The sequence below is a fragment of the Puntigrus tetrazona genome, chromosome 16 (genome assembly GCF_018831695.1).
Source record: "Puntigrus tetrazona isolate hp1 chromosome 16, ASM1883169v1, whole genome shotgun sequence".
NCBI lineage: Eukaryota > Metazoa > Chordata > Actinopteri > Cypriniformes > Cyprinidae > Puntigrus > Puntigrus tetrazona.
The window spans coordinates 13,382,617-13,405,335 of NC_056714.1; the positions used below are offsets into that span (position 1 = coordinate 13,382,617).

At 40.3% G+C, this 22,719-nt stretch overlaps 1 protein-coding gene across 6 annotated transcripts in view; it reads left to right on the forward strand.

Annotated features, from left to right (window-relative positions):
• LOC122360375 (protein kinase C alpha type-like) overlaps positions 1–22,719 on the forward strand; it is a 104,976-nt gene that overhangs the window by 54,051 nt on the left and 28,206 nt on the right. For 5 of the 6 annotated variants that reach the window (XM_043260920.1, XM_043260922.1, XM_043260923.1 and 2 more), the window contains exon 1: positions 7,692–7,963. Coding sequence is in view for 1 of the 6 variants with exons in the window: in XM_043260919.1 (XP_043116854.1) it covers positions 4,060–4,301; positions 4,479–7,679 (3,443 nt within the window). In the remaining 5 variants the exon portion in view is untranslated. Of the gene's footprint in view, positions 1–4,059; positions 4,302–4,478; positions 7,964–22,719 lie in introns of those variants that run through there. The other variant, XM_043260919.1, reaches the window with a different exon arrangement.

Here is a 22,719-nt window from a genome sequence, read left to right on the forward strand (position 1 = left end):
TTTATAAGAAAGAATGTTTTAAAATATACTGCAATAAGCTTATGAACAAAAAAAAAGTATTCCCATGGCTTCATAACAGTTCAACCACAGATGTCATATAAACTATTTTAACAATGCCCTTACCTTTCTGTGCCTTGAACGTGTCACTTACGTTTCTGTCTATGCAAGGTCAGAAAGTTCTAAGTTTTCATCATTATCATTATCTTAATTTGTGTTTTGAATGACAGTCTTACAGGTTTGCAATGACATGAGGATGAGTCATTTTGTGTGAACTATCCCTTTAAAATGTATAATTTTATCATTGTGTGCTGTGTATTGTTATTCTTATTCAAACACATCATTAGCTTAGCAACATGCTAACTGCAAACCATTGTGAGTTGTTTCTCCTGTACTGTTTGTACACAAAGCATTCTATGACAGTTAGTTCAAAGATATTGTCTTTGAAGGCAGTTGCCTGTGTAGGCAGCAGCTCACTAGGTTTTGGAACCGAGCTGTTGTGTACTATGAGTAAGATGTGTGTATTGAGTGACTGTCCATTCTCACACTCCTTAGAGGATTAGCTGTTACGGATTTTCGATGTCAGAGTGGAACGCATCTGATTCAAATGTGCTTGTCCAAGTACTAATTCTTTAATTGTCATTTATACACCCTCCTCCTTGCCTTCTCCCAACACACACATACACAAACACATATAGGCACTAGCTATCTCACAGTGTTTTGTTTCAACTGGATGGTTTATTTGATTGCTGTTTAAATCCTCTTTGGCTTTTGGTGTGTCAGAGAGAGAGAGAGACTAAAAGAATGTGTGTGTACGCCAGGTTTCCACAGTGAGATCGTCACACTGGTGCCAGGTTCCATTAGCTAACACCACCGTTTAACAGCTGAGAAGCTTTACATGTGAAATGAACAGTGACTTTTTTTTATTCATCTGGTTGGTGGTTGTTGAGGCGTGGGTGATTTATCTGATGTTATTTTCTGAATTCTGTCCTTGTTTTACCTTTAAAGTGTTAAAAAGCATTGGAAGGTTTTTGGGGGGATAATGAGCTGCTATTATCAAAATATCGTAGCCTCATTTAACAGATTTCTGCTATTATAGACCATTTCAACGCAGTGATGTCATTGACACTGCTTGTCATGAAACTATTTAAAACGTTTACACGGCTATCATAGCATGTTTTTATCAAAATGTGGAGTTTTGGATTCTTGTCATTTTAAAATGTTAAACCAGAAGTGCAATAGGATCTTTGTGTTAGATTTTTATCATTTACATCCCTCAAAATGATATATAATTGGCAGCACATGTAATCACTCTTTTTTTAGGTTGTTTCATTGGACAGTCATGAAAGACCATTTCAGTGTTTTTGTTTTGTTCTTGTTCCAATCAACCAATCAGATCTGAGGGATAATTTTTCTTAATTTTCTCTGTTTTAGGCTTATGATCGGGGTTAGGTGCTTCTACACCATTGTCAATCAGCTATCATTTGCCACTGATTTTAGAAATACATTTTGGTTAGGGGTAGGTTTAGGGGTAGGGATAAGTTTTTATCTTTGGACAGTAATGTTGATCCAGGATAATTTCTTACTTAGCTTAAGTTACAGTGACCGTTTAGGGACAGGTTGGGTGGTATGGGTAGGTTTAAGAGTGGGTTAAGGAGTAAGGGATGGGTCAACAGTGTAATTATAAATGTAATTACAGAAATAAATTACAGATGTAATTACAGATATTTTCAAGAATTACAATGTAAACACTGCATTTAATAAATAATATTGCATAAATGCATTTTATTAAATGATTAATTTAAATGTAAGTGCACCATAGTTAAGGTCGCCTAATATTAAATGGAGCCCAAAAATGTTTGCTTCTTCTCTGCTTTTCTGTGGAAGGCATATCAACATAATGTAAAATGTGCTATTCTTAACTGATAAAATTGTGCCAATCCAGTCAATTAGCTGTCATGCTTAACCATGTGAGAAGTTACAGCAGAGGTATTGAGTCATTTTTGTGTTTTACAACCAACAACTACAATTTTACTTTTATGTTTCTATAGAGCCACAGGAAACCACTTGTCCATCTACAGCCTTTTCATGTCTTTTAAACACCGCAGGTAACCTTATTGGTCAGTGCCACGCAAAAGCACTTCTTACCTGCTAAAAGCCTCTGTTACTTTATTTCAGGGCCAGCAGCTTCTTTTGCAGTGGTCGTCTCGAATAGAAGCCCTTTCACCTACTAACAATTCAGAGGACTTATTACAATGGTCAGAGATGCTATGGAACTTCCTATCTGTTTATAAAAGTGTTGACCTTAAAGGCTGATCCAAGAGCAGTGTTTGCTTTAGCGTGATAGTGGTTTGGGTCAGGGCAGGATCAGAGGGGGCTGTATAGGGAACGGTGTTGGAGGTCACGCAGATGGCACAGACTGGCTGTCTGCCTGAGCTTAAAGACCTTGCTAAAGCATTAACTGTTAAAATGTGCCTACTTAACCGTGCCAGCCCTGAGCTCCGTTGCCAAACAGAAGCTGTTATGGCAAGAGCAAAGGTGTGAAAATATGTGTACGTCTGTAAGAATTTGTACTGTACATGTGGGTGTGTATTTGTAAAACTGTGCAAGTGTATGAACGGTGCCTGAGTGTTAGCATATACTGTAGCTGTGTGTGTATATATGTTCCCAGTATGACACACCTGCTGAGTTTGGCTGTGGTCAGTGAAGTGGTTTGCCAGAGCCACTGGCAGGAGTCAGAAGGAGGTGAATGGAGAGTGTCAATAGAGTGAGGCAGTGCTCGGATCCGAGCCGGGCCCATGCTGTTATCTGTTCAAGTCCCATGTGGAATTCAGCCTGCTCTTCTTGGTCCTGCTTGACTGCATTTTCTTTTGTGAAATGCTTTATGTGATGTGTCTGCAGCATCTCATCTACATTGTGATTAATGCCCGCAGGTTGTGCTTGCTGGATAGTTTGTTTTGATAGCATAAGAGACAGACGCCATAATTCAACCTTTGTGAGAACAACGCAACTGTCATTTACAGTGTGATGGGTGATGATGTGCTTTTATTATGTTACACAGAACTGTTTTGAGATGGCCCAAGCTGAGATAACGTGGTGATGTTGGCCAGTCCTCATCAAAGCAGTAAATGCTGCAGTACATGCTTCTGTCTAGTAAGATTTGGGGCAATTCACAAACTTGTCTCTCTGTAGATAGAAGGTGAGATTCTGATTTTCTCTTGAGTTTGCAGCAGGCCTGACCATCTTCCGGCACAATTAAATGATTATGATCTCACCCTTTCACCGTTCTGTCTCCCTGTCTGTCCTCTTGTTTTTCCGCCCTCTGCCTATCACTCTGTTGCTCCTTCTATCTTATTTCATCTTCCCTTTTCTGTTCCATCTTTCACACCCTCATGTACTCACTGAGACCAACGTAAACAATGGACATATACTGTCGTTTCCCACTGTTGCCATCTGTCTTCATCCTAGTTTTTATGTTAACTTCCCCCTCTCTGAATAGGTGCTTCTGCTATTTGTCATAATGACAAAATCGCTCTCTTCTTGTTTTCCACCAGCCTTTTGCTCATTTCTCCGCATTCTCTCATTTCCCATGATACAGTGCAGCATTGAAAAGACAAAGAACTTTGCTCCCCTTCCTTTTTTGTCTTCTCATTTACCCTCTGAGGAAAAGAAGATATAGGTTGATCATTACACAGGACCTAGCCTTTGCTTGCCTCTTGCTCTCTTTTTGTTTCTTTCACTCTTTCAGGATTAACAGTCTACTCCTTTTGATCAGTTTCTAAACAGACCTTCACAGTGATGTTTCTTTTACCCACTAGGACCTGTTCAATAGACCTCTGACCTCAAATGTTTTCAATATAATACATAAAAGATCTCAAAAGAGCACCTGACTTACTATACACGTTTAGTATTAGCATCTGTTTCCTGCTACAACAGGCATGTGGGAGAGCACTACCATACTGCATTCATACATGTTTTATTGATGCATCTGTGCCAAGTAGTTGTATCACAGAGAAAGCAAGTAATGTTAATGTCTTGTCTTTCTCTTTCCTTTCCACTCAGATGAGATTGAGATGCTTGAGCGTCTCTGGCTCTCAGGGATCTGTCATAATGATAAAATTGAGGTGATGAGCTCCAAACTAGACATAGACAACATGGCTGGTGTCTTCTACATGCTACTGGTGGCCATGGGCCTAAGTTTGCTGGTCTTCGCCTGGGAACACCTGGTTTACTGGAGGCTACGGCACTGCATGAGCAAAATGGGCCAGTCTGGCAAACTGGACTTCCTACTCGCCTTCAGCAGGGTAAGATAGAGTGACTGATTATTAATCACAATAAATTTATTTGGAAGTGTTTGGTTAAAGTGACATGGACAATGCCTGTGTTATTACAGATTAAAGGAGAGTGATGTTTATGTAATTGACCATATTTTTAGAATATGACTTTTTTCGTTATTATATCTTTGTTGTTTGTACTCATAGGGAATGTATAGCTGCTGCAGTTTTGAAGATGAAACTGCACAAGGTGGGGCTAAAGTCACAGTTCCTGGCCACCATCATACTGCCATGGTTCCTGCTTCTTCCTCACATGTAGTTACTTCAGCTGTATCCACTCCAGCCATTGCCATGGTGCAGCAACAGCAGCAACAGCAACCACAACAGCCTCAACCTCCTCAGTCTTACAAAACACCTCTTCCTGGATCCCCACCCACAATTGTTCATTCTGGAGCGGCCTTGGGTCCCACAAATACTCAACTTGTAGGAGCTCCATTACCATGCACTACTTTCTTACCCCGGCCAGATCGCAGATTGGCGGTTGTGGACCGCTGGAGACTACCCAAAACCGCTAGTGCCACAACCTCCATGGGTGTGAGAGGACCTCTAGCAGAAACAGGACCCCTGCCTCAAAAGGTGGCACCTACCTGGGCAGGTGGTGGAGGTGCAGGTAGTGGTCTAGATGGATATAAGCGCTACTATGGACCTATAGATCCAGAGGGACTTGGACCATGTGTGGACCAACAGACAGGCTCTCAAACTCCAAAAACAGTTCCCAGAGCCCACCAACAGCCCCCACCAACTGGTGTGGCTTTCTACCAGGAAAAGGGTATGGACCATGGCATGGGGAAGAAGGTGGGAGTGGGTACTGGTGGAGGGGGTCAGGGTAGAGGGGTTAAATCTCTGGGGACTCCCAGGCTTCCTCCTAAAAGCCAGGCCCCAGCCCCACTGACACCTAACCCCCCACTGCAGCACCCCTCTCCCCCTCTCCCTTCATCCTTCTGGAGGAAAAGGCGACCAAAAAAGCCCAAAGAACCTGGTGGCCCATTGTACGAGAACATCCTGCCACTGGGCCGGAGAGGTGGAGGCAGGGAAGCGAGTCGAAGACCGAGACCCTCTCCTCCTCTCCCCATCCCGGTGCCAGTCACACTTTCCCCAAGCTACACTCCTCCATCCCCCTCTCCCTCGCTCCCCTACACCTCCACATCATCCTCCTCATCCACCACCAGCTCCTCAACCACATCCTCAGCTACATCCTCACGCTCTACCTCTCCTTCATCCACTTCAACTGCTTCATCTCGCAGCACCCGAGACAGAGAGGCTGAGGATGATGATGAGGAGGATTTGGATGAGCTGACCGAAGAGTCGAGTCTTCTTCAGGGCCACAACAGAACCAGGGACCGAGAGCGGTCCATACTTTCCCCTAGATCTCTCACTCATGGACTTCCCCCTCCTATACCCCCACGCAAACCATGGGGCACCTTTGGAGACAGGGAACATAAGAAGGACAGAGAGAGAGAAAGGGGTGGCAGTCAACTAGCACAGCTCCAGGAATGGTGGGCAGGATGGGCAGAGAGAGAGAGGGACAGGGAGAGAAGTGGCGGAGCCCAGGGAGATACAGAAAGGAAAAGAGAGAGGAAACGTAGAAAAGAGAGGGAAAAGGAGAAAAAGAAAAAGAAGAAGAAAAACAAAAAGCGAAAAAAGAGGGAGGAACGTGAAAGAGAAAGAGAAAGAGAAAGGAAGCGTCGTAAGGTGAAAAAGAAGAAAAAGAAGGCAATGAAAACAAAAAAGAAGAAGAAGGTTTCGTCAGGCAAGCGGTCAGAGCCAGAGGAGGGTGATGTTGAGGCAGAGAGGGATGGAGAGGGGGATGGGGATAGAGAGGGAGAGTACTCATCATTTTCCACTCAATATCGCAGTGCATTTGCAGACAAAGGCAGCCTTTCAGCTTGGGAGGGAGAGAGAGAAAGAGGGAGGAGAGATGGAGGTGAGGATGACAGGGAAGAACGAGAGGATGAGAGTGGGGGAGGTAGAGGTAGAGAGCGAAGACCCAAAAGCTCTCATTCACGACACCGACCATCCAGTAAACGCTATCCCAACCTCAACAAACTCCCCTCTTCAGTTAAATTCTGGGTCAGTGGAGGCGAAGCAGGTGGCACGGAGGCCTCCGGACCCTCCCCTCCCTCCTCTTTACATACACTCCTTTCCTCGTCCAAGAGACGGAGGAGTAGTGGGGTAGAAAGAGAGGAAGATGGGAGAGTAGGAGAACGCAGGCCACTGCTTCTCCACTATGAAAGAGGGCGAGTTAACACAAGAGAAGGCTTGTCCTTCCACGAATGGGACTCTGAGGATGAGGAGGAAGAAGGGGAAGAAGAGGAGAGAGAGAGAGAACGCGAAAGAGAGAGAATAGAAGAGAGAGTGCGGCGGGCAGGGAGAGGGGCAGTCTCAGAGTCTGAGCGTGATAGAATAAGAGCAGAGGAAAGTTTTTCCGATGAGGGATCCTCAGGAGAGTTTGGCCGTTTTGAAAGATACTGGGAAGGAACTGGAGTGGGTGGAGCAAGTGGAATTGGGGGTGGGGGCTGGTTTTTTGGAACGTACCCTGCTCGAGAGAAAGGTGGAAGTATCAACAGTAGAGATGACTCTATTTTGGGTCGGGCAGAAGGATGGGGATTGGCAGGTGATTTTTGGGGTTCGGGTCCAGGGATTGGATGGGGATCTGGGGGAGGCAGTGGAGGGCTTGGTTCACAGTGGCCACCCCCTCCCACCTCTCTGCCACCACCACGACGCTACTGGTCAGTCGACAAACTACAGATGAAGGGTGAGAAGCGAAGCCGCAGTGGGTCAAAGAGCAAAGGTCAGAGGTCTCGGGATAGAATGCAAGACTCAGCATCATGTACATGTACACAGTATGGGCACAGTAGGCCCCACATACACCACAAACACAGCAGCACTCAGTCTCACAGCCAGGAGGATCTGCTTCCCCACTGCCACAGCTTCAGTGGAAGCTCTCGGCCCAAACCACCCCCTAAACCTGACAAATCCAAATCTGGAAGCCAGTCCAACCTAAGCTCCCAGCAAGCCCAACTCTCCGAACACATACCCCAGCCATCACCCTCCCCACCTCAGCCACTCCTGCCCTCATTACCTGTACCTTCTGCTCCCAACTCCCTACCCATGCCCATTCCTCCACCTCCATCCACTGCATCCATGTCCCCTCCACCTGTGCTCTCTCCCGGGGGTGCTTCCGGCTCCTCCCAGGCAGCCACCGCCAGCGCTAAGCTTCAGTACCAGAGACTTCGATCTGTGCCCCAGCCAAGGCGATTCTATTCCCCACACCTGCCACTCAAAGCCAAGAGCTTGTGCTCACGTCGTGGTTCTGCCCATTTCTCCAGCCTAGAAAGTGAAGTATGACACGGGGCTTCGCTGCTGCGCGTGTGTGTGAGCTCTACTGTGAAGCGCAGCTGGAGTGTGATGCACATACATGTGCCGCACCAAGACGAGGAAAACGTCCACGACGGTGACCAGAGCAGCAAAGAAACAACAGTCAAAGCAGGGAATGGATCAACAAATTCCGCCACGGTCACAATGGATACTCCAGCCGTGCTCCATCTTCGGTCTGAGCTGAGTATTACGATGTCCTCCGTGCTCCTCTCCTCCAATGAGAACAGTGGATAGCAAATGTCTGGGATTTTTCTGTGAGTAATGATGTCATGTTTACACATATACACTCCCTCAAACAAGGAAAAGACATTTTTTGCATCGTGCACATAAGACATGTGACGACAGACATCAAACTGACTATTCAGATTATTTGCAGATGACTCAGAATTAATCTATATTCAATCTGAATGCAGTCTTGGAGAGGCTCAGATGATCAGCATCAACCCACTGACTGAAAAAGTGTCTCCATGGCAACCTGATGCACATAGATACAGAAATGCCCTTTTTTGACACTTGCAACACTGATGTTATGCCATCACCCTTTGGCTTCCTCTTTCAAGGCCATGCTGGAAAATTATTAATTGAAATTTGACCTCAAACTATACAAGAGTAAACTATGTCACTCTTTGTGTTTTTTCCAATTCCAAGCTAATCAGAACTTACATGGAGCCATTTCACTCATCAGACCTTTGGTTGTCCTGTCAAAACTCCAATGTTATGGTGTCACTTTGACATCAAATAGAGATGACATTATGTTCTAAAGAGACATACTTCAAAAGAAAAACAATAAGAACACAAACAAAAATGTAGCAATTTTTCCTGTATAATTTCCCTTCAGGTTTTCTTTTCTTTACTTTTAATGCTGTTTATTGCTCTCACTGTGGTCGTATTTTAACAAAAGGGTAAACCAGCTGTGTCTGATGTTAAATAGTGGGATTATAGATGGGAGGGCAATTTTTAGTAAATTATTTATTTGTTTTGATAACAGAATTTTCAAATTGTCACAACTAGATCCATGGCACTGCCCAATACGATGGTCCTTTTTTTGCATACAAGCAATACTTGTCTTTCATCAAACGATGATGGGTTGCAATATTTATGATTGGCACTAGATGGCTACATAATATTAAAAACTGTACGTTAACGATTACAAATGGTGGACCATGAGTGGATCATGCCTGTCCTTTTGTTCCTTAATCATCACGTGTTAGAACTGAAACAGTGTGGGATGGTAAAGGGCATTGTTTAGAAGAGCTGAGGCTGTCGTTGTCACTGATTGTGCATTTTCAAGTCAAGCCTACTTCCAGTGCAGAGTTGCATGTAATAAAGCACAAGTTGCTGACTCTTGTCAGTGCAAACGTTAACATATGATAATGAGGAGTCAAGGACAAACACAATACTGATCGATTTTTAGCCAAAAGCATCCTACACCATTTATTTTGGCGAAAGAATTGATGTCAGTCATACAGAGATTCAGTTTCTGAATACCTATTTGACGTCAGGCACCGCTTATTTGCCCATGTTGTAGTTGAATGTAGCTTTGAAATGATTTAGCAAAAAGTAGATATGCGGTAGATTTTGTAGCATTCTGGATGCAGTTACACATCACAAGTGACAATTACACTTTTATTATGGGGGACATAGAGGGCTTGTACATGTCGTCACAGATCAACAGATACGATTGCCCTTTATTAATACACCTTTTCACGCAGAAATAAGTGATGTTTGTCTCCCTTTCATATCTTGTTCATTTAAACAAGACCACCTGGGGAAGGTTTGTCATCATTTGCAGTGAAATTTAGGGCTTTTCCACTTTTTAAAGACCCACGTGTCATCGCATGAGTCAAGAAATAACAAGCTCAGGTATTGAATTGCGTGTTGTGTAAACCGAATCACACACAGCCGCTTAATCCCCTCGGTCAGCGTTTCTTCCAGTGCCGGGAATACGGGTGCGTCAGCGGAAAGTCCACCGCACCCGGCATGGAAGCACGGCGGGGGGCAGGGAGATGGATGTAGAATGATTGAATTAATATAGTGTGCCATGAGTACACTTGATCTGTCATTGACCCTTACTGAGTCAGAAGGCGCTAACACAGTATTCTGTGACTGCATGTACAGAACGGACTTATAATTCCCATGTAGCTTTTTTCTTGAGAACAAAAAGAAATATTATCTCTATATACTATGTTTTTGAGAATGTATCATGTTATACTGTGAATTGACTTAGATATTTTATTGCCCATTGTATTCAGTTCTCATTGCCATCATATCATTTATCTATACAAAATATATATGTACAAATAAATATATACATATATATATATACAGACAGGTATATATAATGAGTTAAGTTTGATATACTTGGAGGAAGTGGTAGATATAGTTTTAAATGTTTTAGCTTTGTAGCAATTCTAGACTCTGGAGACATTTTTGAATTTTGATTCCTCCTATATGACTGTGAAAACATTAGTGCCTGTGAAGAAAAAACAAGAAACAAGTCTAATATCCTTTCATTAATTCATCCATCCATCCATTCTGTCCATCTTTTCATTATTTATAGCAAATCTTCACAATTACTGATACTACCTAAATAGCTTTCATATCATTTGTGTTTTATGCCCTTTGCTCATGTTGCGTTGCGTCCTTATCGCTGCCTCTGTCCTTTTGACATTCTGCCATTCCAGCTTTCCATCTAGCCAGTTAGTATTCCGTCCATCAGTCCGACCATCCATCCATTCAATCACCCATCAGTCTAACTGCTGATTTCTTCTTATTTTGTAGTTTCTCATGATCCCACAGAACCATTGATTAGGCAACTTAAACAATGTACCTCTGGCATTTTCCTTTTTTAGATATTTTTTAATCTATCTGTTTATCCCTCTGTATGTTCTCTCAGTTAGCAAAAAACAAAAACAGAAAAAAAACAGAGACCAGTAGCTACTGTGTTCCTGCTCCTATCAGTTGATTATTGAAGATGATGATGATCAATTAAAGTTATGATGTAATTGATAAACGACTGAAAATGTGACTGAAGAGTTGTACCTGATGACCATGACACTGTAGTGAGAGTCTGGGCTGTACTGTACACAACTCACTGTTACTGTGCTGACTAGATGGGGTAACGTGTGTAAACTAGCTGTAAAATAATGTTAGTGTACTGACTCATGTTGGTTAGGAGGTACACATCGTAGTAGGCAATAGATAAGTCATCCCATCGCCAAACAAACACTCACCAAAGGCTTCACCCCCTCCCCTCGTGAGTTTAGACTGGTGACCTGATTGTGAAATAGACAAAGTACAGGCTTGGATATTGTTGCTAGAATTGTCAGCGGCGGTCAATATTTGCCTGGAAATTAAAGTCACATATTGCGTTAAGGGCTGGTCAGCTGCTATTTTAGATTCAGTGTTTGCATGTCTGAGTGTCAGAATATGAGAGAAAGCCTAGTTTTCTTTACTACACTGATGCAAGCACAGTGATGCATTATGTGTGCTGTTCTCATTTGCTCTCAGTAATTCTAGGTTCCGCTATTTACTTCCTATACGGAATCTGTGCTCAAAATTTGGAATCGGTATCCTTTAAAAAACTTATGCGCACATCTCATACTGATGCATCTTTTTTGTTCATTTACACTATTGTCCAAGTTTGGAGTCAGTGAGATTTTCATACTTCTAATCAGAATTGATTAAAAGGGACAGCAAAGGCATTTGTAATGTTAGAAAACTTTCTTCCGCTGACTAAAAAAATCACAAGCTTGGTCTTGTGAAATTTGAAATGGCATACTGAATCGAACTTTACTATCGAATTTTCCTATGTCAGCTTTTTCTGTGCATTTGCCATTTTTAGTTTGTAGTAAAATGCTATATCAACAAGGGTCTTCAACGCTACTACTGGAGTGCTACCATACTGCATGCTTTATTTAGTTTCAACTCTAATCAAACACACCTGAACCAGCTAATCAAGTTCATGACTAATAAAAAATTACAGATATGTGTTGAAGCAGGGTTGGAACTAAAGTTTGCTGGAAGGTAGCTTTTCAGGAGTAGGTTCATTTTACCTCTGTTGTGCTTGGCCACTTTTTATTGTACTTTTAATCGGATAAACACAGCCTTTGTTGAGCACGAAGCAACACATTTTACTGACCTCAGACATTTGAACAGTAGTGTATTAAATAAGCTTTCAGCTACCAATAGGTATTTAAAACTTTTAATTCAGCGCCAAACAATTAAGTCCTCTTAAGCAAATTCCGTTTGCTTGCCAATGAGTAACGTAATGAATTTAAGTGTCATAATTGACTCACTCAGGACAGACATAAACACACTCGCTGCAGCTTCACAGATACCGAATCCTGCAGGTGTTCTAGAACTTTCTTTTGCTCTCTCTCCCCCTCAGGAGCTTGAGGCTCAGAGTAGCTCCAGGTAGCTGTTGGCACCTTGATATGAGGCATTACTTGACAGGCGGCTTGATGGATAAAAGTGCAGCTCTTCCCTCTTGATCACAGCTGAGCAGAGATCAGTGCGTGTGTGTGTGTGTGTGTGTGTGTGTGTGTGTGCATGTGTGTTTGTGTGAAAGCAGGTCAGCCCCTGTGATAGACCACTACATGCTTTACTTAGCCTACCCTTATTCCACAAGCTGCAGCTGTACACCAACAATAACGTCTCAAAGACTCAAGGCTGGAAACTCACTCTAATGTTGCTTTATCATGCAATGAAAGTGCTTTTACATCTTACATGTCGCGAAACCCATATTTAAACAGGGTCCTTCATGGCACATCTCATTCATAATCACGTAATCCCATCTCTCATTCAAAACGCAGAAGGAAAAAGAATGAAATAATTAATGCTTCGCTTTGTCTAAACGGCTAATATTTCTTTGGTTTGAGCATTTTATTATTATTAAGACATATTTTGGATATGTTTTAAACGGATTGATGTGGCATTGTGTAAACTGCACTGTAACTAAAGGCAATGCGAGTGTGTATGTGTGTGACAGGCATCAGTTGAAGATGTTTATTGCCTTTGTACTGTACAGTCCAGACAGAATTCCTCCACCGATCAGATTTTGTTTGGTTACGACATCATGTCCTGGGAAGGGGTTTGAAGGGGTCAGTGCTAAGAATTGCTTCATAAAGAATACTCTCTTTAAAATACTCATTGCCTTTTCTTATTTATCTTATAACTTTATTTGCCTGTGAACATGGGAAGGTTTGTTTACATGTGCGTCCGCGCGGATGAGAATGAGTGTCTTGCCTTCCATGCACGCCTGTGGGGGGATAAAGTAAATTCTCTTATATCTCGGTAAGAACTTTCTTCACTTTCTTGGTACACGTCTCTCTGAACCTCCCCCCTATCTCTTCCTTTGAGTGATGTGATCTGAGCTTTGATCTTTGAAGACCAGACCTGACCTTATATAAGCCACCATCTTTGTACGCAGAGCCATGATGAGCTGTGATCTTCCTCTCTGTGTCAGTTAACATGACAAATACAAACTGCACACGGTCATGCACAATATTAATAAAAATCATCTTTTATGATACAAAAGATATTAATGAGTTATATGTGCAAGCCTATGTGACTATAAGTGTCTTAACACAATTTCTCTTTTCTAAAACTGAACTTAGTCTTGATAGACTGGTAGTAGATTATCAATGCTGTATAATATAAAATCTTTGTTATTATGTGTGTGTGTGTGTGTGTATATATATATATATATATATATATATATATATATATATATATATATATATATATATATATATATATATATATATATAACAGTCAAGTAAAGTTGAAAAAACAAAACCATCAACATCCAGAGGAACTGGCATAAAATAAAAGAAAGAGACGTTAGCCACTGGGGTCTTTTAGAAGCACATTATTCAATAAAACGGTTTGTTGAGGCAACACCACATGACTTTTTATGCATTTATTCAGGATTTATATGTTTATTCAAGAATGTGTTTACCTTAGGCAGGGATGAAAATATTTTTAAGCTCATTTTGGAAATTTGATTTGCATCTTGGCGTTTCCATCCTGCTTTTTTTTTATGCAATATCCTAGAATTCACAGTGAAACTTGCATGAATGAAAACCATTTTTGTACATTTTTGGATGCTTAATAAAGTAAAAAATAATAACTAAAAAAAAAAAAAAAAAATATATATATATATATATATATATATATATATATATATATATATATATATATATATATATATATATATAACAGTTATTATTAAAATGTATATTTTAGGTTAGGAAATTACATCGAAGTGCATAAATTTTGTTTTTAAATGTACCAAAATTCCACATTGCTCGGATTTCTTCTGAAAATTTTCCAAACAATAGTAAATTTGAATTAATTACGTTTTCCTCTGTGGAACCTAAAATAAGATACATTTAGAAAAAAAATCATTCCGTTTTGTTCAGAACAATGGAAGTCATTATTTGCTTATTCTTTTGAGTTTCTCACAAAACATCGTGAAAGTGAGAGAATTTGATTTTGGGTGAACTGTCCCTTTAAAAAAACAATATTGAAATCGTACAGTAACCAAAGTAACCTTTGATGTTAGAATTCAAGCCTGATTCTCCTCGTCCTCGCTTACCCTAAAGCCGCGTGTGCGTGTGCGCTCGCTCGGGCGAGAAAGAGATTGCCGGATATCTTGTGTTTTATGCATATGCTGTGTGAGCGAGATAGCTGGAGTGCACTACATCTAGTGTTATCGGTGTGATGGCGGAGAGCTTTCAGCCTCGTCTTGGGAGTGTTTTCGGCGGCTGTAGATGATCCATCTCTGGGGTGTGCTGATGTCTGCGCATCGATCAACACTGAGCCGTGTTTATGTCACTCAAAAGCCGCGCGGGTATGAAGAGTTCTGCCACGGCACAGCAGAAACCGAGTCCTCGCTTATCCTCTCACTGTAGCTTCAACGCTCAGATTAACGCCGCGCGTGTGCGCGAGCGCGCGAAGGAGGCGTCAGCAGCTGGATTTGAAGCTGACGCGCGCGCGCTTATAATGTACGTTCGCGTCTGCTCGCATAACGCACTGCACGTGATAGAAGCGGCGATGTTCTCTCTTTCATCATTAGCCCGGCGTGCCGCGGGGTGCGCCGGCGCGTCGACTTGATCTCTCAATGAAAAAATAAAATAAAAAATAATACAAGAGAGATAGAGAGCACCTTTTCATCTTTTCATCCACAAAGCGAATCCTGTCAGATCTCCTTTTCTCCCGCACACATTACTGCGCTGGGACCGAACGACAAATTACCCAGAATCCACGGGGGCATACTCCAACTTCACATGACATATCGCGCCTCTCTCATCATTATTGACATTAGCGTTAATATCAATTTGTCTTGCAGGACTTTGCTGCTGCTTTTATAGATAAAAAACCATTGTGAGCGAATGCCGCATGCGGCGCCGAGGCGATTAAAGATGCTTGTTTTTGCCAGTTATTTTTGTCTGTTCAAAGGCCTTTGGATCCTCGGCAGCTGTTTGTGTCGTTCTCTGCGCACCTGGGACGAGCTCTGAGTTCTCGAATAGTGAAGTCGCTTTAAAGGAAGTAAAAAAAGAGAAAAGTTAATAATAATAACAGACGCGTATGTTTAATTCAAACGAGATCATTATGAGACGCCACAGCTGAATACCTTTCTGCGGGGAAAGCAGAAGCAATCCGCTGGTGCCTTTTGGTTTCCAGAAGCAATGTTTCTGAAATGTAATTTGTGTCTAATTTCATTTGAAAGTTGGAGAAGCAAGACCAGACACAAGCACATTTGGATGTTTTCATTTTGTTGTAATAGATTCATGTAATTGGTCAGACTCTGGTCGACGAGCGAGAGAGAGAGAGAGAGAGAGAGAGAGAGAGAGAGAGGGGAGGCAGAAAAAAAGAAAGCTGGGGATTGTATAGATGCTGAATTTTTCCTCTTCATTAGTGCAATGTCAGGACTAATAAGCTGATGGCTTGTGGCCAGCATGAACTCTGTCCGCTTTGTACAGTAGAGAGAGAGAGAAAAAGATGCACTTTGATGTTCTAATCCTCTGAATCTACCTTTATCTTTCTGTAAACAAATATTTCGTAAGTGTATATCATAAGCCGCTTACAAAGCTCTCAAAGCCACTAATGTGGTGCGGTTCAACAATAGTGTCAGAAAATAATTAAACAACGGCAACAAAAAAAAAAGCAGCATAATTTGTTATGCGTTTTATGCTTTCTGACCGCATAGCTGCCGGTTATAGCTTCCCTTTGAGAAATGAATCCTTGTTGTTTGGAAGAGATATGTATTTAGATCAGTGTAACCGTGATGGATGGGAATTTTCAAATGTTACGACACGACAGAGAAGCCTGTGGTTTAGAAGGCTGAAACGGATGGATCTTTACTCTTTTGACCTTCATTTATCTGGATTCTTGAGGGGTATTGCATTCTGCAACTTGTTATACCTGAGTAGCTAATTGAGTAATTAAGCTAATTAGAGTGATTAGTTGGCCAGACAGTGCACTCAACTGGGATGGCCGAATTTCATCAGCGTCTGAATGAGAGCTCCTAACAAATCCACTCTGCAGTTAAGATCAACAAGCCGGAAATAAAGCAAGCTGCTGACTTTGCTACAGTATATGTGTGTGTGTTTAGCTTCTTGATGGGTGTCTGACTGCTTGTTTGCCTATCTGTGAAGGAATAGTTCGCCAAAAAATCAAATTCAGCTGAAAATGTACTTAACCTCAGGCCAAGTCGTATTGTTTGTTTCTTCATCAGAGCAAATTTGAAGAAATATAGCATTACATGACCTGCTCACCAATGTCTTGTCAATGTCTGCATGTCTGTAAAAAACAAATCCATCATTTGTCTGTTTTAACTTTAAACCTCTGTGTATTTCTCTCCTGTATCAGACGAGGTAACTTTTTACACTGAAGAAAGCGATATTATGGCTAGAGGACTCTTATTTTAAAGGGAGGCTAAAACATTCTAAATGTGAATTCGTTTAAAACAAACATGCAGCTTTTAGCTACGCAGAATGTTAATTGATGACCGTTGTGTGGCTTATTGTTGTTTTTCTCAGCTGTTTGGACTCTCATTTTGATGGCACTCATTTACTGCAGAATATCAATCGGTGAGAAACATCTACATCCACATCTTGAATGGGTGAAAAAACGAAAATGTTAATTTTTAAGTGAACTATTCCTTTAGATTAAACAAAGTGGCTACCGATTTGAAATAGTCTCATTGTATTAAGAATATTTGAAATGATCGCGCTCTCTTTAATTGCAATAGATAGAGGTCTTTAAGCCAATCATCTGAGCCGTAAATGCCGCAGAAAAAAATGACGTAATGACAATGCTGATTGACTCATGCCACAGTCCCAAGCTATTTACTAATGACTGTTCCGTCTGTACATGAAATGTGACGCCAAATGCAGCAGACAGGGATAAATATAAGCCCATTTCATGCTTTTAAGATCATTCCAAAGAAAATGGGCACTGACAAAATCTACTATAATATAATTAAATATTTACATAATACATTGCCATTTTTTTAAGTCAATAAGGAGAGATGTTTTTTGGCAGGAGAATGGTGTAGTTATAACATCTACTAGCAGGTCTAACTGGACCATGCCAAGCAGAATATGTCTGACCCCTTGGAAATATAAATAAATATAATGGACATTAAGAATGTGAAATAAAATGTGCTGTTTTTAATCAGACTCTACTTTGTAATGTTAATATATTTAACGAGCTATATATATATTTAACCAGTTATTACGAGCTAATTTTTCATTTAAATACTCCCACAGATCATGTTTTCAAGCCATTTTAAGTCTCATTTTGACGTAACAAACCGGTTATACCTAAGCGTGTTAACTGTTTAGTTAATTTTTAAAATTGGTCTTTCGGTTAGCACCATTATATTGTTCATTCAGACTGATTTACGAACACAGAAGAGGCATGAACCAATCACGATGGAAGCATTGCCTCCTCTCCTACGACTTTCCTCCATTTGTTCTCAATTACCCCCCTGTTAAAACTCATTGGGCTCAGTGGAATCAAGAAAGACCCAGACTTCCTCTGTACCTTTACCTGCTGGTTAGTATATATAGGTAAACTAATCATAAGTTATTTACATATAAAAGTGTTAAAGGTATAGCAACAAAAATATAGGAAACCCAATGATAATACCGAAAGGATGAACAATGGCGTCAAACTACATCATGACTGCTTTTGGCGTAAGAAACCTAAGTGGAACTTAGGGAGGAAAAATAAATCAAATACTACAAAAATCTAAAATGTGGCCCATTTAATCCGTTTCCAGGTGCACGCGTCAAATCAAGTGTATAAATGTACTTCTCAGATTTGAATCTGCACATTCATGAAAACCTTTCAGATGAGAATCACTACAGAAAGCCTGCAAAAGCTTTAAGGAAAATCCTGTAAAAAGGAAGCTATTAATATCCTCCTGCCATTCCTCAGACTCATTTAGACAGCCTCATCATCCTCATATCTGTCAAAAGTCACACAGGAGGTGTCAGTGACTCACTGATGATTTAATGAATGCAGTGCTTTTTTGGAAAATAGGCTGCCATGTTTCAGGTTAGTTTAACACTGCTTTTGTGCCTGAAGCAAAAGTGCCTGTGTTATCAATGCTCTTTAGATTTAAACTGCCTCAAACTTTATCAGCAAACGAAGAGAAAGAAATTAGCTCTGAAATGCAGGAGCTTATAGGAGCATTATGCAGTCAGAATTAAAAAAGGCTCAGTCAGCAAAAAATTCAAATATTGGCAAATAAAAATGCAAATGCGTGAGGGTTATTTTATAATGATCCACGCCAATGAATTAAGCCATGCTGGTTTTGCGTGCACTGGGGTTTATTACTGTGACAGCATCCGTATGTGCAATTTTTCTACGTGTGTAGACGCAGTCATTTTAACGCAATTACGGCCCCCAAAAAGGTAATGAAGGATTTTTATGGCTTTTCGAAAGGTGTTTGAGTTGTGAATGTCTCCAGCTCTGAACTACCTTCCCTCCGTCCCTAACAAGCCTCCAGATAGTCAGTGACTATTGCCTTTGTTCCATTTTATCACAGCCCTTCTGCTTTTTAGCAACTAATCAGCAACAAAACAGTCTCTCTCTCTTGTTGTATGTGAGAGAGGTGTGTTCCCGGAGTATTGCAGGCGTGGTAGAGTGCTTTATGGCGGTAATGTATTTCCACTCAGCATTGCCATAGTTCATTTTTACGAGCAGGAGTGGGGCATTGTAAAGCAGGCAGAGATAGCGCTGTGAAATATTCCTCCCTGTGTTCACAGCATGACCGCTGCTCTTGTAATTCCGCCTGCATTCTACCGAAATGAAACAACGCTCGCACACAATGTACGAGAAATCTGGTATTTTTAAACTACATTTATAAGCGATTCGTTGAATTATACACTCGACCGATTTGTTCAGAAAACACTTTATTTAGTGTGCTATTTGTAGTGATGTCCAAAACCATAACGAACATCGTCAAGTGCGCTCATTCAATGCCATAATGTACCTTAGTAACATGTTACTATGTTAATAGACTTTAAAAGCAATATTTTGAAACACTACGGTGTTTTATATTTTCAGTAAGTTACAGTGGAATAACTGGAGAGCACACACTGCACAGTTACACACAGACTTTCATCTTATAGCAAAAACAACACAGAATGATGAAATTTGCATTGTTGCATTATCAATTAAAACAATTTTTAATAAAATACAGCTCAAAATATAGGACCTTTTGAGATATAAATATTACTAAACTTTAGTTAGTTAGTTAGTTAGGGCTGTCAAATGATTAATTGCATCCAAAATAAAAGTTTTGTTATGAGTGTACTCTGTTTATTATGTTTATTATCTATATAGTTATATAAAATATCAAACACACACACACACACATATATATGAATGTATATACATGTAAATATTTCCACACTTATACATAATAAATACACACAATACACACAAATTATGTAAATAAAAACTTTTATTTTGGATTTGATTAATTGCGATTAAGTATTTCTGCATTTCTATAAAGTTTTTGACCATCAAAAAACCTTTTTGTGAAATCTGTGTTTGCTGCTGCTTTCAATGGTAAAGAAAAGAAATGCATAATTAGTAAAAGTGTTGTTTCTGTGATTGTTTACAGCATAAACACCTCCGAGGTGACAAATCTGTGAGAAATTTTGTGTCTTTCTTATTATGCGACATTCTTTGGATGTTTGTTCTAGCAAGGTGATGATGAAAAAGCTCCCCTTTTAAAAATGACAGGTGTGAAAAGGGTAAACATGATGCATATTTGTAACATGATACTGAAAGCCTGCCGTACGTTGGCACTGCATACAGATTACATGTTTAGAAGTGAAAATGGTTTTGTCCTCTGTTCCCATCACCTTTTCATTCTGTCTGTTCACAAAACATTTGTTGGCTAGTTTTATTCTTCATTTTATAGATATTTTGTTACACTATGGAAGCCCAGTAATGCAGTGAATCTTCTAATTAATTAATAAATATTGAAATTTATTTTATCATTTACTTCCAACCTAATGTCCTTGCAAATCTTGTGTAGAACACAAAAGGCAAATTTGATCATGTTTTTTTTTCTGCAACTGCAACAAATAGGGAAAAAAAAACAATAGAAACCCTCAAAGAATTTGTAATGGTTTAAATGGGAATTGTATTGGATTTAATAGAAACTGTAATCGTCCCTGAGGGTCTCTAGAGATAGTTTGTTGCCTTCTATTCACGGCATGCTAAAATGACTAATTCCTAATGGATTATGGCCTAAAACTCACCACTGGACAGGGTTGTCAGATCAGCATAACAAAAACTAGCCCAAGGGCCAATGAAAATAGCCTAAAACAAGCCCAAAGATCCTATCCAAATATTAAAACCCAACACATGCCATTCCTGTACCTAAAAAACATATCTTATACTGTAATGATTGTTCTGCATTGGATACAATTTTGACCTGAAAATCACTAGGAGTGAAAATTACTGCACTTTGTGTGGTATGTTTTCTTATTAGTAGAATGTAAAACATTTTAATGCACACCTTTTAGTGAATTACAATTTCTGCAATATGTCAAACTTTAAATCACATTTAATAAAAAGCAAGTAACCCAATTTCACTTTAAAAACCATAGACTGAGCAACAATGTTACCTTAATGGTTAAAAGTTGATGGTTTTTAAGGTATGTAATGTCATTTGTAGTGGAAACCAATATAACTGCTGTGATGGTTTCTATAAGCTTAAAGAAGGGCACACAATAGAATTATCATAAAAGTGCTTTACATGACATTATATGGTACTATATTCAGAGTTTTCTGAATTAACATAAAAACATACTGTAACTTACTCACTGATAATATTCTGCTCCAATAAGCTGTTATATAGAAGCTTGTTTCAGGCACTTGATAAATTCTGATTTGTGAGATACATTTCTGGCTTTTTTGTTGCAGGTTTATTCATTTATTCTGTGGCAGAAACAAGCTTCTACGGTTAAAGGATGAGTTCACCCAAAAATGAAAATGGAATAGGAAGACATTTTGAAAAAAGTTTGTAACCAGGTTGTTTTGGTCAATGGTCACCCAAAACTGCCAGATTACAAACTTTTTTCAAAATATCTTCCTTTGTGTTCATCAGAACAAAGAAATTCATACAGGTTTGGAACTACTTGAGGCACATGATGACAGAATTTTCAGTTTTGGGTGAACTATTCCTTTAACTACTGTGATTCCCAGTGAGATGAATCAGTTTTATCCATCAGTGAATCATTCCGTCTGCTTTTGTGAAATGGATCAACTGATTCACTGATTCACTCTAAAAAGATTTGTTCATATAGTGCATCTAATGTTTTGGACTGTTCCACATGCACAAAGCTTATTACATGTTTGTTTAGATGATATAGGAAATAACTTACATGGCTCTGTTTATGATACTGGTGCTTTTACTTTAAATGCATGGTAAAGAGTGACCAGTACAATTTCTCAAAATCCTTCTTTTGTATCCCACAGATTTAGAAGGTCACGCAGGTTTTGTACGACATGAAGATCGATAAATAAGTGAATTTTCATTTTAGGGTGAGCTGCCTCTTTAAATGCAAGAATTTTTCCTCTCCACAGAACAATATAGATAACTATAGATAAGTGCACAGGCCCTTCACTTTGTTAAGCCCATCTATATTCTGCATTATGATGCTATTACAGCATGAACAGAGACATGAAGCTGGCATTGATTTATCACTGCAGGCATTAGACACTGAAGCTCGGAAATCATTGCTGCAGCATGTGCCTCTATCTGAAATTAAGATATAAAACACACTGACCTCCACACCCTCCCTCTCAATGACAGCGACACACACACACACACACACACACACACCCGTAAGTCTCCATACACATACCTGTCCGATGACACCGTTTTGCTCTCTAACAATCTTGCTAATTATAATTGTTAATTAATTTTCTCACAGTGTCCCCATCAGGAGACTAATAACCTACATTTTACATAATTAGACCTTCAACCTTTTACTCGCTCCCTCGTTCCCTCCCTCTTCCGCTCTCTCCTTCCCTTCACATCACCTCCTGGACTCTGTCTCACTCCTGTTCTCAGGATGTAAGTGTTAGTGGGTTAGTGTTATGTCCTAACACCGCTCCTTGACCCTCGTCCCAATATAACGGCGCTGTGGCCAGAATCCTCGCCGTCACCCTTACCTCTGGTCTTCCTCCTTCTTTTAATGTCAGTGTCTGACGGCCATCTTGTCTGCCTCCTCTCTGTCTCACATCCACTGTGACCTGGTTTCTGATGCAGCTGTGAGAGCTACAGATAGCCACCTGTGTGCAGGAGCATCACGCACCTATTTGTTTTCAGGGGCACGGGGGGCACTTCTGACTCACTTCTGCTGTAGGCAAGAGAAGACATGAAATCTTTTTGTGTTTGTGTAGGATGTGTTAGTCTAAAGGTATATTATGTGTAGGTTTAGATCCTCACAGAAAGGAAAGCCATGAG